The following is a 15,478-nucleotide window of genomic DNA, read 5'->3' as shown; positions in this document are numbered from 1 at the left end:
AACGACATTCTGATAAAGGGGAATCTGTCTTCCACCAACTGGATGCCCAAAGGGCTCTTGCATATTATTTGGACAGAACTAAGAGTTTTTGTAAAAGTATCTAGACTGTTTTTTATGTATGTCAAGAATAATATGGGGCATATGGTTTCTTCTCAGAATATATCCTGGTGTATTAAACAGTGTATTCAATCTGACCACGTTACATTAGAGCTCTGGCTGCTTCTTTTGCTTGTTTTAGGCAGGTGCCAGATGCTGAGATCTACAAAGCTACAACCTGGACTTTGGTACACACCATCACCGAGCATTATGCTCTGAATTTGGCTTCTAGAGTGGATACTGGGGTTGGCAAGAGGGCTTCAGTCTGTATTCAATTAAGACTATGTTCCTACCTCCATGTTAGTCTCAGTGCCCTTTATCAATTTGTCCCATACGTGGGAATATGCAGACCCACTGAAAGAAGAAATGAAGGTTATTTACCTTTAACTGGAGTTCTTTGAAATGGCTCTGCATATTCACGCTTCTTCCCCTTCTTCCCCTCTCTGTCAGAATCCTGGTCATGATGTCTCTGGCTTTGTGGAGGAAGCAATTGGGAGGGTGCTCTACCCCATTTATAGCCTCATCTTCAGTATGTTGGGTATGCTGAGGAGAGGGGCAGTGGTGCAGGAGTGCCGCAGTTACACTGCTAGAAGGGTAGGTTCAAAGGGTTCTAGTGCAAGGCACCACAGTGGTGCAATATCCCATAAATAGGAATATGCAGGGACATCTCCAAGAACTCTGGTTTTCTTTACAATAATTCTAAAGATATTTGAAAACTACCTTTTGGGCAGCTGGAAAGGGGCTGGATCCGTTGTTGGTTGTTGTTTTTCCCAGAGTTTGAGATTGTTGTATACCCAAAAGAATACTTTTGATTTCTCACACATTAAATATAATTTCTTTGAATAGTTGTGTTTGTGAGAATTTTCATTTTCATCTGGCTAACAATAATCAGAAAACCCAGACTTTTGGGTTTTGACTTTTTTCTTAATGTGGGCTTTGTATACTTTAAAGTTACACTTGAAAAAAAATTGAGTTTTGTATGATTAAAGCTTTGGCCAGCTTCTGGTGTGTTGGTGCTGTTTTCAGATATTGTCTAATATATTTGTACTCTCAAGTTCGCAAGCCAAATTTGAAATAAAAATATCCATAATTCTTTTAAGAGATTGGAGGAAGTGGGGCTCAGGATCCCAAAGGACCACTTATTTCCCATTTTATTTTCTTGAGGCCTTGCATCATGATGACTGTCCCTGTGCCATCAGAATTAGCAAGAGGGAGTCACTGTTTAGTAAACACATGGTGATCCCTTTTTCTACATGTTCCTCAAGGCTGACAGTGCTGCTTTCACAGAGCTCCCAGGCTTGGGTGATATGAGGAGAATTGACCTCAATTGTGAAATTCTAGTTTCCCACATGGTAGCGTGTTCCTCTACTGTTGAGCCAATGGGTCAGCTCACACATTCCTGTTTCATGTATTAAATTTCTAATATACCCATGCAGATATTTAGAGAATTAGTATAGAAACGGGACACACACATGAAGAAGCAGTGCTTGCCTGAATATAAGCTGGGGAGTAGGCCCTGTGTTCTGTATTGTGGTTCATACGCAGTTGCATCTGCCATACTGATGAACTGTTTCATACCTAACACTGCTTTTCTCCACTTGTAGAAACTGGAAGTGGCAGCTTTCAAAGATTATTGAATCTTTTGGGTGACACAGTTACACTGAAGGGCTGGACAGGCTACAGAGGAGGTCTGGACACCAAAAGTAAGATTTCAGCTGAAATAACTGGTGACAGGTCTATTGTGGATGTGCTGTTAGTGTGCATGCATATGTACAGAATATAAGAACACTCATATACTGTTTACGTAACAGACAGTAATAGTCCAGTCTGAGAAGCGACCTACTCAGATACTATTTCCTAAACATATTATTAGATACATTTTGCCATTTTTAATCAAATAATAATAATGTTCTTAATAATATTGGTAAATCTTTATCTCCCCACCACTGACACAACCTGATACAGTTTCCACCACTCAGGCTATGTCTGTCATGTCATACTCCTTTCAAAACTTTCTAATACTATTCCTCTGTCATCCTGGGTTGGTTATAGCTAAGCAATGTGAGACACTCCCTTCCTCACAACAGAGCTTGGGATGGGGATATCAGCATGGAGAGGCATCCCCACTGACTATAATAGGAAATAACATATCAGGCACTTCCCCCCACAGCTTTGGCATAGCATACTTCCCTACCATCCCACTCTGCCCCCTGACAGAGCCTAGAATTTGGAGGATTTCCATGATGCAGCCTCAACCTTATTTATTCCTCACAAATTCACATTGTCTGTTTTCTTAGACTGCATCTTTCCTGTCATGAACTGGCCACATATTCTGTGTCATGGTGTTAGCTACAGGTGGTTAAATAGCATAACAACTTCACATACTGTAAAGAAGTCACATTCAGCTCCTTTTTCTCTTAGAGACAAAAATTAGTCTTGTCAGGCACAAATCTCTGCAGGATAGGACCCCTTCGAATTCATGGTGTACTAAAATAAAACTAAACTGGATACGTGTCTTCAGTGGGACTCTGTAGGAGGAGTTCATTATTCAGTCAAAGGCCATGATTGAGAATGTAGATATGCACTGGCTGTCAGCCCCAAACACAGGAGTATATTTTACTGAATTACGGATTTCTTGAATGGAGATTCTACTGATATGTGTTGGTGGCTGCATTTGTTTATGTTCACGATGCATTTTAACTGAGTTGCTGGATACATATCTCCTTTCAGGGTAGGTCCACTGGCAGAAACATTAATGTGACTGCATCACTAGCTTGGGTAGTCCACCTTGTCATAAATATAAAGGGAAGGGTAAACCCCTTTAAAATCCCTCCTGGCCAGAGGAAAAATCCTTTCACCTGTAAAGGGTTAAGAAGCTAAAGGTAACCTCGCTGGCACCTGACCAAAATGACCAATGAGGAGACAAGATACTTTCAAAAGCTGGGAGGAGGGAGAGAAACAAAGGGTCTGTGTTTGTCTGTATGCTGCTTTTGCCGGGGATAGAACAGGAATGGAGTCTTAGAACTTTTAGTAAGTAATCTAGCTAGGTATGTGTTAGATTATGATTTCTTTAAATGGCTGAGAAAGGAACTGTGCTGAATAGAATGACTATTCCTGTTTGTGTGTCTTTTTTGTAACTTAAGGTTTTGCCTAGAAGGATTCTCTATGTTTTGAATCTAATTACCCTGTAAGGTATCTACCATCCTGATTTTACAGAGGGGATTTCTTTACTTTTATTAAAAGTCTTCTTGTAAGAAAACTGAATGCTTTTTCATTGTTCTCAGATCCAAGGGTTTGGGTCTGTGGTCACCTATGCAAATTGGTGAGGATTTTTACCAAACCTTTCCCAGGAAGTGGGGTGCAAGGGTTGGGAGGATTTGGGGGGGAAAGACATGTCCAAACTACGTTTCCCAGTAAACCCAGTTAGAGTTTGGTGGTGGCAGTGGAGATCCAGGGACAAAGGATAAAATTAATTTGTACCTTGGGGAAGTTTTAACCTAAGCTGGTGAAAGTAAGCTTAGGAGGTTTTCATGCAGGTCCCCACATCTGTACCCTAGAGTTCAGAGTGGGGGAGGAACCTTGACACACCTTTATATATAATTTAAATTATGCAGGATGTCAAGATTTTATAATTAACTTTGTCCTGTTTAAAGGCAAGTAAGAAGTATGGATCTGAAATGAAGGTGCCCTGAGACTGTTCTGTGGCAGGAAATGAAGTTTCCTTTTCTCCTTAGAAATGCAATATTGCATAATCCTACTGAGAGTGGTTTTCTTCCTTTGCAGATGATACAACAGGAATATATTCCATCTACACAGTGTATCAAGGGCATGAGATTATGTTCCATGTTTCAACCATGCTACCATATTCTAAAGAGAACAAGCAGCAAGTATGTGGTTTTCATAGTGATTTTTCTTAGTAAACCACCGCATGTTTAAAAGAAAAGGTTTTTTAGTTTGTCAGTGAAACTTGTTTTTTGAAATGTAAGACTAAAAAATCTCTCAATGCTTATGGCATTCAAAATTGTGCCCGATATATAAAATTTTATATCTTTATTGTCAATACACTTCATCGCATTACCTATCTCATAGTTAGTCTTGGAAGGATTATATTTTTATTGATAAAAATGATATACATCGATTTCACTGTACACACACACAGACAAACTGAAAAAATATTTCCATTGATGATCAAAATTTATAGATAAGCAAGGTAAGAAAAATACTGTTTGAGAGCTTATTAGACTTTGATTACTGGACGTTTACTTTGTATTTTGACATATGATGTTGATAAATTTATGTTGTAATGGTCAAAAAGCTTTAATTTTTTGAATCTCAACGTCTGTCATTAAATGATAATTTGGTCACAGAGACCCCCTTGGGACTGTCACCTAATGTGTTGAAATTACCTCTGAGCCTGTTTATCCTGCCAGCTTGGGACTTCCAGAACCCTGTCTTGTTGAGCCAGACACACTAGCCTGCTGCAACACAGACGCAAGGTCTGGTGCACGCCCTCAAAGCTGCAGACTTAGGTAACCTGCTGAGCTGTTTTCAGTTATCTCCAGCACCCAGACACCCAGTTCGCAATGGGATCCAAACCCCAAATAAATTGATTTTACTTTGTATAAAGCTTATACAGGGTAAATTCATAAATCGTCCGTCCTCTATAACCCTGATAGAGAGAGATGCACAGCTGTTTGCTCCCCCAGGTATTAATATATATTCCTCCTATTTGTATGCATGTATCATTCTTGTATCTGAAGCTAGAAATATGAAGTATGAGTTTGTTAATAAACAAAAGTGATTTTATTAAGTATAAAAAGTAGGATTTAAGTGATTTCAAGTAATAACAGACAGAATAAAGTAAGTCACCAAACAAAATAAAGCAAAAACACGCAAGTCTAAGCCTAATACATTAAGAAACTGATTACAGATAATATCTCACTCTCAGAGATGTTCCAATAAGCTTCTTTTACAGACTACCTCCTTTCCCCTGATACAGTCCTCGTTAGTTCCAGCAGACATCTCAGTTGGTAACCAGGGGTTTTCTCATGACTGGCAGCCCCCTTTGTCCTGCTCCACCCCCTTTTATAGCTTTGGCACAAGGTAGGAATCTTTCGTCTCTTTGGGTCCCCACCCCTCCTTCTAAATGGAAGAGTACCAGATTTAAGATGGATTTCATTATGAGGTGACATGGTCACATGTCACTGTAAGACCCCTACTCTCCATTCCCCATGGGCTGGTCCACACGTACACAGGATGGCTTGCAGGTAAATAACCTTTACAACCAATTGTCCTAGTCAATGTGAGCCATCAAGATTCTAAACCACCATTAATGGCCCACACTTTGCTTAATTACAGTAGGACCTCAGAGTTATACTTCATATTTCTAGCTTCAGATACAAGAATGATACATGCATCCAAAAAGGAGAAATATATTTAGTAGTTTATAACCTTTGTTATGATACCTTAGAAGAGACCTTTTGCATAAAGCTTATTCTAGTTACATCATATTCACGCTCATAGGAATATTTCCATAAAGCACATGGAGTGCAACGTCACAAGCATGATCTAGTAATTCGATGAAAGGACTAAAAATCAGCATATCTGGTTTCTGTGCTCAGGTTTGCCACCAGTTTGTTATTTGACCTTGGGCAAATCTCTATCTCTCTCTTCATTCATGAATTACCCTAGTTGTCCTCTTACTGGATAAGAAGTTGCCACGCCAATTTGTGGCATCAGAACACCTTAATCTCTCTGTGCCTCAATTTTCCTATCTGTAAAATGAAGATAATATTTTATTCCTTACTTGTCGCAGAAGAGTCCTGTAAAGTTTAATTGATTAGTGGTGGTAAAGTTTTCTAAGGCACTTAATACTTCTAATGATCTCTCTTACCTAACTGTTACCACCACAAAAGACACTAAAGAAAGGAAAACAGCCAATGGGTATGGTAGCTCCATCCTTCAAAGACTTTTGTTACTTGCTAGAATTATTAGCTGCAGTATTCAGTCAGTGCTGGCTGTTTTTGAATTCATTTCTTAGTTGTGCTTAGGCAGACTCTTACCAGAATATTTGTGATGGTGATGCTGCTTTTATGTACAATCAGAAATTTCAAGAGAGAGAGGAAACTTAATTTACAGGAAACACTGGTATAATTGCCTCAAATAACGTTGACACCTCTCACAGTCCAGGATTAGCAGTTCCTTTGACTCCTCACTCAGTCTATGTTTGGGCACCCCGTTTCAAGTGAGAGGCCCAGCACCTGCACTTCTCTCAAAGTGGAATCTTTCTATTTACCTGACTCTTAGACTGGCTCTCCATGTTGCTGTACCCTTGTTTCTCAATCATGTTTCCTCAGCAATTTTAATGAATTTGCCTTTGAAATGCTGTGATCAGTAGGTAAACATACTGACTCTGAACAGCTTCTTCCAAACAAAGTTTTATATCCATGGTTACATAGCAATCAGAGAGAAAAGTGATAAAACAACAAAAGGACAGCGAACGTATTGTCTTACCTAAAGCTTAATATTTCTTCAAAAGACAGGTAGGTCTAGCTTATCCCAGGTACCTTTCTGGTTCTGGGGACTGTTTCCTTCTGCTTTTCTGCAGACCCTGACGTTCCCTTGCTGTGCATCAGGGCTGCTCTTCTTAACAGTTCTCAAGTTCTTTGTTTAAGGTTTCCTGTCTAAAGGACCCTGTCCCTGTCCTAAAGTAGAGGACAGTTATGCCTCACTTAGAGACGTAACAAAAAAAAGGTCTTGACCCCGGTATTGCTGGAGAGCTATATAAAGCCATTAACTTTGGTTTCTGTAGACCAAAAACAGATCCGATAAAGTTGACTTAATTCTTAGCTGTCATTAAGCAACTGAGTGACTATCAGAAGTACACACAATATTCTAACATTAATACAAATATTTCTCACAGTCTTCAAAACACCATTTCTGATGCCTAAAACCTGGCCAACTCCACATACTTTATAATTGCTTCCAATACCCACTCTTTAGTAATAAGGTTTTAGCTAGAACTAGGTGAAATGTTTTGACTGAAACTTTTTTGGCAAAAAGTGGAGCTTTGGTGACACCAAAACTTTTAATGAATTCATGACAAATTTGCCAAATTGTTTCAATAACACCTTGTCCCAAATAAACAAAATATTTTGTTTTGATATTTTCAAAATGAAACATTTTAAATTTTTTGGTTCAAAATTACTTTTCAAACTTTCCAATTAAAAAAACAAAAACTATCAAATGTTTTAAATGGTTTTGTTGAAATTAAATGTTTTGTTTGACCTAAACAATTTTTGTATTTTTTGGAATTGCCAGAGAACTGAAAAATCCATTATTCACTGAGCTCTAACTGTAGTACTTTTCGTATCTTCACACAAAATGATAATTCTCAAACCCCCTGCCTAATGGGTGTTGGCATCTTTTCATCTGCGAAAGATGGTGGGAATTGCAGGCTATGAAGTACATGGTTTGCAATGTCTCATGTGACTGAATAGGCCAATCCGAGATTTGCATGATCTTTGGCAGTTATTGCAAATGTAAGTATCTTGGTTGGGAGCTGCTTGCTTCCTCTGGGCTCTTTTCTCCTCAAACTGTAGGAGCCAGCTCTTGTCATGGACTTTGATACCCTGATGGAGATGATGGTGCCACTTGTTACGATAACTTGCCAACATTTCCCATTTGTCAGGATCAATTCCAAATTCCTTCATATCTCGCTTGCATGCGTCTTTATTGCGAAGCTTGGGATGTCCTGTTGTTCTTGTTCCCTCTGATAGCTCCCCATATAGCATGTCCTTCCAACCTACTCAGATGGCCCAGTCAGCGCAGTCGTCTTTGCTTGAGCAGGGCTGTCACAGTTGGTAAATTTGCCCTTTGAAGAACCTCTGCGTTGGTGACTTTATCTTGCCATTTGTTGTTGAGTATGCAGGGTAAACAACGTAGGTGGAAACTGTTCACCCTTTTCTCCTGATGAGCATAAGTTGTCCGTGTTTCCCCACCATACATGAGTGTTGAGGACGCAAGCTTGGTACGGTAGCATTTTGGTTTTGATGATAAGCTTTGAGTTGTTCCATGCTCTTTTAGTTAGTCTGCTAAAGGTGGTGACAGCCTTTACAATGCAAACAATTAGTTCTTCATCCAGGTAGAGGTTGGTGGTCACTGTAGAACCTAAATAGCTGAACTTTTGGATTACTTCTAGCTGATTTGCATTTAAGGTAATTGAAGGATCTTGTGGAACGCCCTGTCCTAATACAACCGTATTTTTGATGCTGATGGTGAGAGCAAATGCCTGACGGGTACTTGAAAGGCAGTCCATGAGTTCTTGTAATAGATCTTCCCGGTCCCGGATGACTGGAAAAAGGCTAATGTAGTGCCAATCTTTAAAAAAGGGAAGAAGGAAGATCCTGGGAACTACAGGCCAGTCAGCCTCACCTCAGTCCCTGGAAAAATCATGGAGCAGGTCCTCAAAGAATCAATCCTGAAGCACTTGCATGAGAGGAAAGTGATCAGGAACAGCCAGCATGGATTCACCAAGGGAAGGTCATGCCTGACTAATCTAATCGCCTTTTATGATGAGATTACTGGTTCTGTGGATGAAGGGAAAGCAGTGGATGTATTGTTTCTTGACTTTAGGAAAGCTTTTGACACGGTCTCCCATAGTATTCTTGTCAGCAAGTTAAGGAAGTATGGGCTGGATGAATGCACTATAAGGTGGGTAGAAAGCTGGCTAAATTGTCGGGCTCAACGGGTAGTGATCAATGGCTCCATGTCTAGTTGGCAGCCGGTATCAAGTGGAGTGCCCCAAGGGTCGGTCCTGGGGCCGGTTTTATTCAATATCTTCATAAATGATCTGGAGGATGGTGTGGATTGCACTCTCAGCAAATTTGCGGATGATACTAAACTGGGAGGAGTGGTAGATACGCTGGAGGGGAGGGATAGGATACAGAAGGACCTAGACCAATCGGAAGATTGGGCCAAAAGGAATCTGATGAGGTTCAATAAGGATAAGTGCAGGGTCCTGCACTTAGGATGGAAGAACCCAATGCACAGCTACAGACTAGGGACCGAATGGCTAGGCAGCAGTTCTGCGGAAAAGGACCTAGGGGTGACAGTGGACGAGAAGCTGGATATGAGTCAGCAGTGTGCCCTTGTTGCCAAGAAGGCCAATGGCATTTTGGGATGTATAAGTAGGGGCATAGCGAGCAGATCGAGGGACGTGATCGTTCCCCTCTATTCGACATTGGTGAGGCCTCATCTGGAGTACTGTGTCCAGTTTTGGGCCCCACACTACAAGAAGGATGTGGATAAATTGGAGAGAGTCCAGCGAAGGGCAACAAAAATGATTAGGGGACTGGAACACATGAGTTATGAGGAGAGGCTGAGGGAGCTGGGATTGTTTAGCCTGCAGAAGAGAAGAATGAGGGGGGATTTGATAGCTGCTTTCAACTACCTGAAAGGGGGTTCCAAAGAGGATGGCTCTAGACTGTTCTCAATGGTAGCAGATGACAGAACGAGGAGTAATGGTCTCAAGTTGCAGTGGGGGAGGTTTAGATTGGATATTAGGAAAAACTTTTTCACTAAGAGGGTGGTGAAACACTGGAATGCGTTACCTAGGGAGGTGGTAGAATCTCCTTCCTTAGAGGTTTTTAAGGTCAGGCTTGACAAAGCTGGCTGGGATGATTTAACTGGGAATTGGTCCTGCTTTGAGCAGGGGGTTGGACTAGTTGACCTTCTGGGGTCCCTTCCAACCCTGATATTCTATGATTCTATGATCTTCATTGTGGGCTATGAGGGAAGCATCATCATGGAATAGAAGTTCCCTGATTAGCACTTTTTTTTACTTTGGTCTTTGACTTAAGTCAGGGGCTGGTTGAAGAGTTTCCCATCTGATCTTATGGGAGATACACTCCATCTTTCATGTCCTTAAACACACAGTTCAAGAGTACTGAGAAGAAGATTCCAAAGAGTGTAGGGGCAAGAACACATCCTTGCTTCACTCAGCTTTTCATCTCAAAGTTCTCTGAAGTGGACTCATCAAACTGGACAGTTGCTCTCATGTTGTTGTGGAATGAACATATAAGACTTAACAGGGTTGGTGGATATCCTATCTTTTGTAGTATAGCAAATAGACCTGCTCTGCTGACAGTGTTAGGTCCACAAAGGCGATGTACAATGGTTGGTTTTCCTCTCTGCACTTTTCTTGGAGTTGACGCAGAGAAAATATCATGTCTATAGTTGATCTTCCAGCCCTGAATCCACACTGTGATTCAGGGTAGACACGTTTCTTCAGCTGTTGTAAGCTCATTAAGATGACTTTTGCAAAAGCTTTTCCTGCTACGCTTAGTAGCGAGATACCACTGTAGTTGTTGCTTTCACCCTTTTTGCCTTTATTTTTATACAAAGTGGTGATGATTGCGTCACGCATCTCTTGTGGTACCTCACCCTCTTTTATGGCATTCAAGTAGCAGCTGATGAAGATATGGTAATAGGCTGTCTGTCCCGCACTTGAGGATTTGTGCTAGGATGCCATCTTGTCCAGGAGCCTTGCCACTTGATAGCAAATCAATGGCCTTGCTTAGCTCTTCTACAGTGGGCTCCACATCTAGCTCTCACATGACCTTTAGAGTTGGTATTTAGTCCAGTGATTTGCTGGTGATGTCCCATTGGGTTGAACACTATTCAGAGCTATACGCACAAGAAAGAAACAACTGCTTGCTTTTTTATATGTAATGATGTCACTGCTGTGCAATTTGAGAGGGGCAACCTTGTGACAGTGGGACCTAGAGCTTTCTTCAGGTCATCATACATGATTTTGAGGTTTCCTGTGTCTGAGGCTGTCTGTATCTCTTCACAGAGCTTGATCCAGTAATGATTTGCACAGCGTCTGCTTGCTCGCTGTATCTCAGTTTTTGCATGTCAAAGTCTCATTTTGGTGCTCTCTGTTGGCTTCTTGTTGTGTTCCAGATAGACTGTGTTCTTAATATTGATGAGAGATAATAGATCTGCTTCATTTTCTTCAAATCAGTCCTGTTTTGATGGTCTCTTCCCCCAAGTGTAGCTAAAGCTGTTTCATGGATTGTTGTTCTTAAATCTTCCCAAAATTCCTCTGCCTTCTCTGGTAATAACTTCCCATGCATATTAAGTTCAAAAGCCTGCACAAACTCCTGGCATTTCCTCTGGCTTTTGGTGTTAATAGCATTGATTTTGGGCTTGCTTCTAGGTTTTGCTCTATGTAGTTTCTTGGCTGTAATCTTCACTTTGGTAATAATCAAGGAGTGGTCAGTGTCACAATCAGTTCTGTTGTACGTGCGAGTGTTGTGCACTAAGGGTAGGTCTTTCCTCCTGATGATAACAAGGTCTAATTGGTGCCAGTGCCCTGATCGTGGATGTTGCCATGACACTTTAAGAACAGCCATACTGGGTCAGACCAAAGGTCTATCTAGCCCAGTATCCTGTCTTCCGACAGTGGCCAATGCCAGGTGCCCCAGAGGGAATGAACAAAACAGGTAATCCATCAAGTGATCCCTCCCCTGTCGCCCATTCCCAGCTTCTGGCAAACAGAGACTAGGGACACCACCCTGTCTATCCTGGCTAATAGCCATTGACAGACCTATCCTCCATAAATTTATCTACTTCTTTTTTGAACCCTGTTATAGTCTTGGTCTTCACAACATCATCTGGCAAGGAGTTCCACAGGTTGACTCTGCGTTGTGTGAAAAAATACTTCCTTTTGTTTGTTTTAAACCTGCTGCCTATTAATTTCATTCAGTGGCCCCCTAGCTCTTGTGTTATGAGGAGGAGTAAATAACACTTCCTTATTTACTTTCTTCACACCAGTCATGATTTTTTAGACCTCTGTCATATCTCCCTCCTCCCCCCCAGTTAGTCCTCTCTTTTTCAAGCTGACAAGTCCCAGTCTGATTAATCTCTCCATATACACAGCCATCCCATACCGCTAATCATTTTTGTTGCCCTTTTCAGAATCTTTTCTGATTCCAATATATCTTTTTTGAGATGGGGTGACCACATCTGCCCGCAGTATTCAAGATGTGGGCGTACCATGGATTTATATAGAGGCAATATGGTATTTTTTGTCTTATTATCTATCCCATTCTTAATGATTCCCAACAGCGTGTTCGGTTTTTTGACTGCCACTGCACATTGAGTGGATGTTTTCAGAGAACTATTCACAATGACTCCAAGATCTCTTTCTTGAGTGGTAACAGCTAAATTAGACCTCATCATTTTATATTATAGTTGGGATTATGTTTTCCAATGTGCATTACTTTGCATTTATCAACATCGATAAACACTTAGTGGTGATCTTTTCCTGTAAAATATGAATTGTTAATGCACATTTGGTTTTGGGCGCAGAATTCAAGAAGTTATTGGCCGTTCTCATTCATCTTGCCAACGCCAAAATGTTGTAGGCAATCTGGCCATGAGTTGTTGTCTGCACCGATTCTTGCATTAAAGTCAGCTAGGAGGAAAAGTTGCTCACTTGATGGTATTCTTTTGATGACTTGATGCAAATAGTTGTAAAATGTATCCTTCTCCTCAGGGCTAGATTTGAGTGTTGGTGCATGGGCAGTAATGATGTTCATAGAGCTGATTGGTCGTCTGAAGTTTAAGTGAGATGATATGCTCTGACTTCCAAATGGGTGTTTCTAGGAGCTTTACCCACTTGTTTCTCAAGGCAAAACTGACACTGTGCAGACGATTTTCTTCGCTGCTTTTACCTTGCCAAAAGAAGGTATAATTGGCTTCTTGGACAGAACCAGCATCTGCAAGTCTTGTTTCTTCTGTGAGTGATTGCTCATGTCTATTCCACAATAGATATGCGTGCTCACCACATGCACTGGTGCCGGACGTTTTTCCCTAACAGTGCCCGTAGAGGGTGGGAGTGACTCCTGGAGTGGCATCTGCCTGGCGTGGTATAACGGGAGCTGCGTGCTCTCCCCCCCCCTCGGCTCCCCCCCCCCCCCCGTTCCTTCTTGCCTCCAGTGAAGGTGTGTCGGAACTACTCTGCTCCAGCTTTGCTGTAGCTCGATCCCCAGTACTGTTTGTTCATTCAGCGTCAGTACCTGTAGTTAGTTAGCTGTTTAGTCAGTCAGCGAGCCCGGGCTGGGGCATGACCCGCGCCGTGGGCGTTTAAGTCGTGTGGCTCTTGTTAGCGTTCTATGCCAAGAAGTGACCCACATTGCAGACTGTTTGCGCTGTTTGGGAGAAACCCATATCAGCAAAAGGTGCAAGATTTACAAGTCGTTTAAGCTTTGGACCAAAAGAGAAAGGGACATTAGGCTTCGGGCCATCCTGATGGGGTCGGCACTGACCCCGACTCCGGCATGCTGCTCCGAACCAGTACCTGGCACTGCGGCGTCGGTATGCGGTAACCCTCTGGTGCCATCGACCAGTCGGCACCACTGCCCATTCTCTGGGCACGCCAAGAGGGCCAGGAAGACTCCCTCTTCACAGCGGCACCAAGGGAAATCTGGGACAGAGGCTAGACCCATGTTGGTCAGTCCTCGCTCCCCACCGGGCCCCAGGCCTCTGACTCATGTTGAGCGGAGTAGCCCGGCCCCTTCAGAACAGGCCTCTCTGGATGCCTTCCATGCCTGAAGCCCTCCAGGCGGCCAGGAGCACCGCCGATGTCGGCCCCATGCTCCAGAGGCAAGCCGCCGCTGGGATCTCTGCAGTCGCCTCCGGCTTGGTCTCGGTCGAGGGAACGTTCTCAACGCTGTTCACCGCCCAGTGACCGCTCGGGGCAGAGCCCAGGTGGATCGCCCTCAACGCTGACCAGACTGTCTGGCTGGGTTCCATCTGGCCGGGACTCTCTGCACCACTCATCCTCAAGGAGCAATTATTGACGGGACCGGGGCAGGTGCCGTCAACGTTCCTCGTCTCGGAGGGGGTACCGCAGCCATTCCCGGCATGGTCGTCAATGCCATTCCCGCTCGGACTCCCGCTCCAAGTCTCCGCCAAGACATCGAAGCCCCAGGTGTCGATCGCCAGCATCTCTCCATTGCAGGTCCGCTCGTTGAGGCCGTTCACGGAGCAGCTGCTACTGTCGGTACCAGTCCTCCACGTGAAGATCATGGTCCCGTGGCCGACAGCAATCTTGGCACTGCCGCTCCTCCCGGTCCAGAGGTAGCAGCAGATCTTATGCCAGCCCAGCCTCCATTCGTAGCCGTCCTTCGATGGGCTAGGCCAGCCAAGCCGAACAGCCGGCCCCACTGGTGCCGCAGCAGGTGCAATGGTACTGAGCTTTGTGGCCGGCCCAATGGTACCAGTGGGCACCGTGGCCTCTGGCACAGCCCCGGTGGGGGCTCGCTCGGTGGCCGGAGCTTCTGAAGCACCATCGGCCTCCCTCTCCAGACCCCCAAGGAAGGAGTCAGTGGGATGTGCATTCTCGGCACCGTTCCCAGAGTCTGACCAGGTAGTGGACCCTCCGGTGCCAGCCGATACCCAGAGCACCACACCGGCCTTCTCATCTTGCCTGGAGGAGGCGATTGTGGCCCTGCCCCCCTCTGTCCCTCAGGAGGACTTCAGGGTCCATCAAGAACTCTTAAAGAGGGTGGCAGCAAGCCTCCACCTCCAGGCAGAGGAGATGGAGGAACCCTCAGACTCCCTCTTTAATGTGCTGTCCTCGTAGGAACTGGGTAGGGTGGCCTTGCCTCTCCATGAAGGGGTGGCTAAAATTTCAAATGCCCTGTGGCAGACACCGGCCTCATTGGCCCCTATCTCTAAGAAAGTGGAACGCAAGTACTTTGTACCCACCAAGAGTACTTGTATACCCACCCGGCGCCCAACTCCCTGGTGGTTGAGTAGGTCAACCACAGGGAACGGCAGGGTCAACCAGCGCCGACCCCCAAGAATAAAGACTCTCAGAGACTAGACTCTTTCGGAAGGAAAATTTATTAGTCTTCGGGCTTCCAGTTGTGAGTGGCAAATCATCAGGCTCTCCTGCGCCGGTACGAATTCAATCTGTGGGGCTCCCTGCCCAAGTTTGAGGACTCCCTCCAGGAGCACGATAGAAAGGAGTTCAAGGCGCTTGCAAAGGAGGGGGCAGCGGCCACTAGGGCGTCCCTGCAGGCAGCCTCGGATGCTGCGGATACAGTCGCACGATCCATGGCCTCCGCAGTGTCCATGAGACTGGCGTCATGGCTCCTGCTCTCTGGGCTTTCCAGCGAGGCGCAGTCCTCTATGCAGGATCTCCTGATTGACGGGAAAGCCCTGTTTGCAGAGGAGACAGATACAAGGTTGCACGGCATGACACACTCCCGCACAACCCTCCAGACTCTGGGCCTATATGTACCGGCTCTGGCAAGACCTAAGTTCAAGCTGCAGCAGTTTCCCGCCCAGGCCGTCCTCCCTGAGTATG

General features: G+C 44.0%; 1 protein-coding gene across 8 annotated transcripts in view; it reads left to right on the top strand.

The window, feature by feature from the left end:
* Positions 1-15,478, top strand: part of GARNL3 (GTPase activating Rap/RanGAP domain like 3) — a 232,634-nt gene that overhangs the window by 126,392 nt on the left and 90,764 nt on the right. For all 8 annotated transcript variants that reach the window (XR_013634773.1, XM_078849155.1, XM_073314497.2 and 5 more), the window contains 2 exons: positions 1,701-1,799; positions 3,880-3,983. Coding sequence is in view for 7 of the 8 variants with exons in the window: in XM_078849155.1 (XP_078705281.1) it covers positions 1,701-1,799; positions 3,880-3,983 (203 nt within the window). In the remaining variant the exon portion in view is untranslated. The remainder of the gene's footprint in view (positions 1-1,700; positions 1,800-3,879; positions 3,984-15,478) is intronic.

The sequence above is a fragment of the Lepidochelys kempii genome, chromosome 16 (genome assembly GCF_965140285.1).
Source record: "Lepidochelys kempii isolate rLepKem1 chromosome 16, rLepKem1.hap1, whole genome shotgun sequence".
NCBI lineage: Eukaryota > Metazoa > Chordata > Testudines > Cheloniidae > Lepidochelys > Lepidochelys kempii.
Note: the sequence above shows the minus strand (reverse complement) of the source record. Positions and strands in the feature narration are given on the sequence as shown.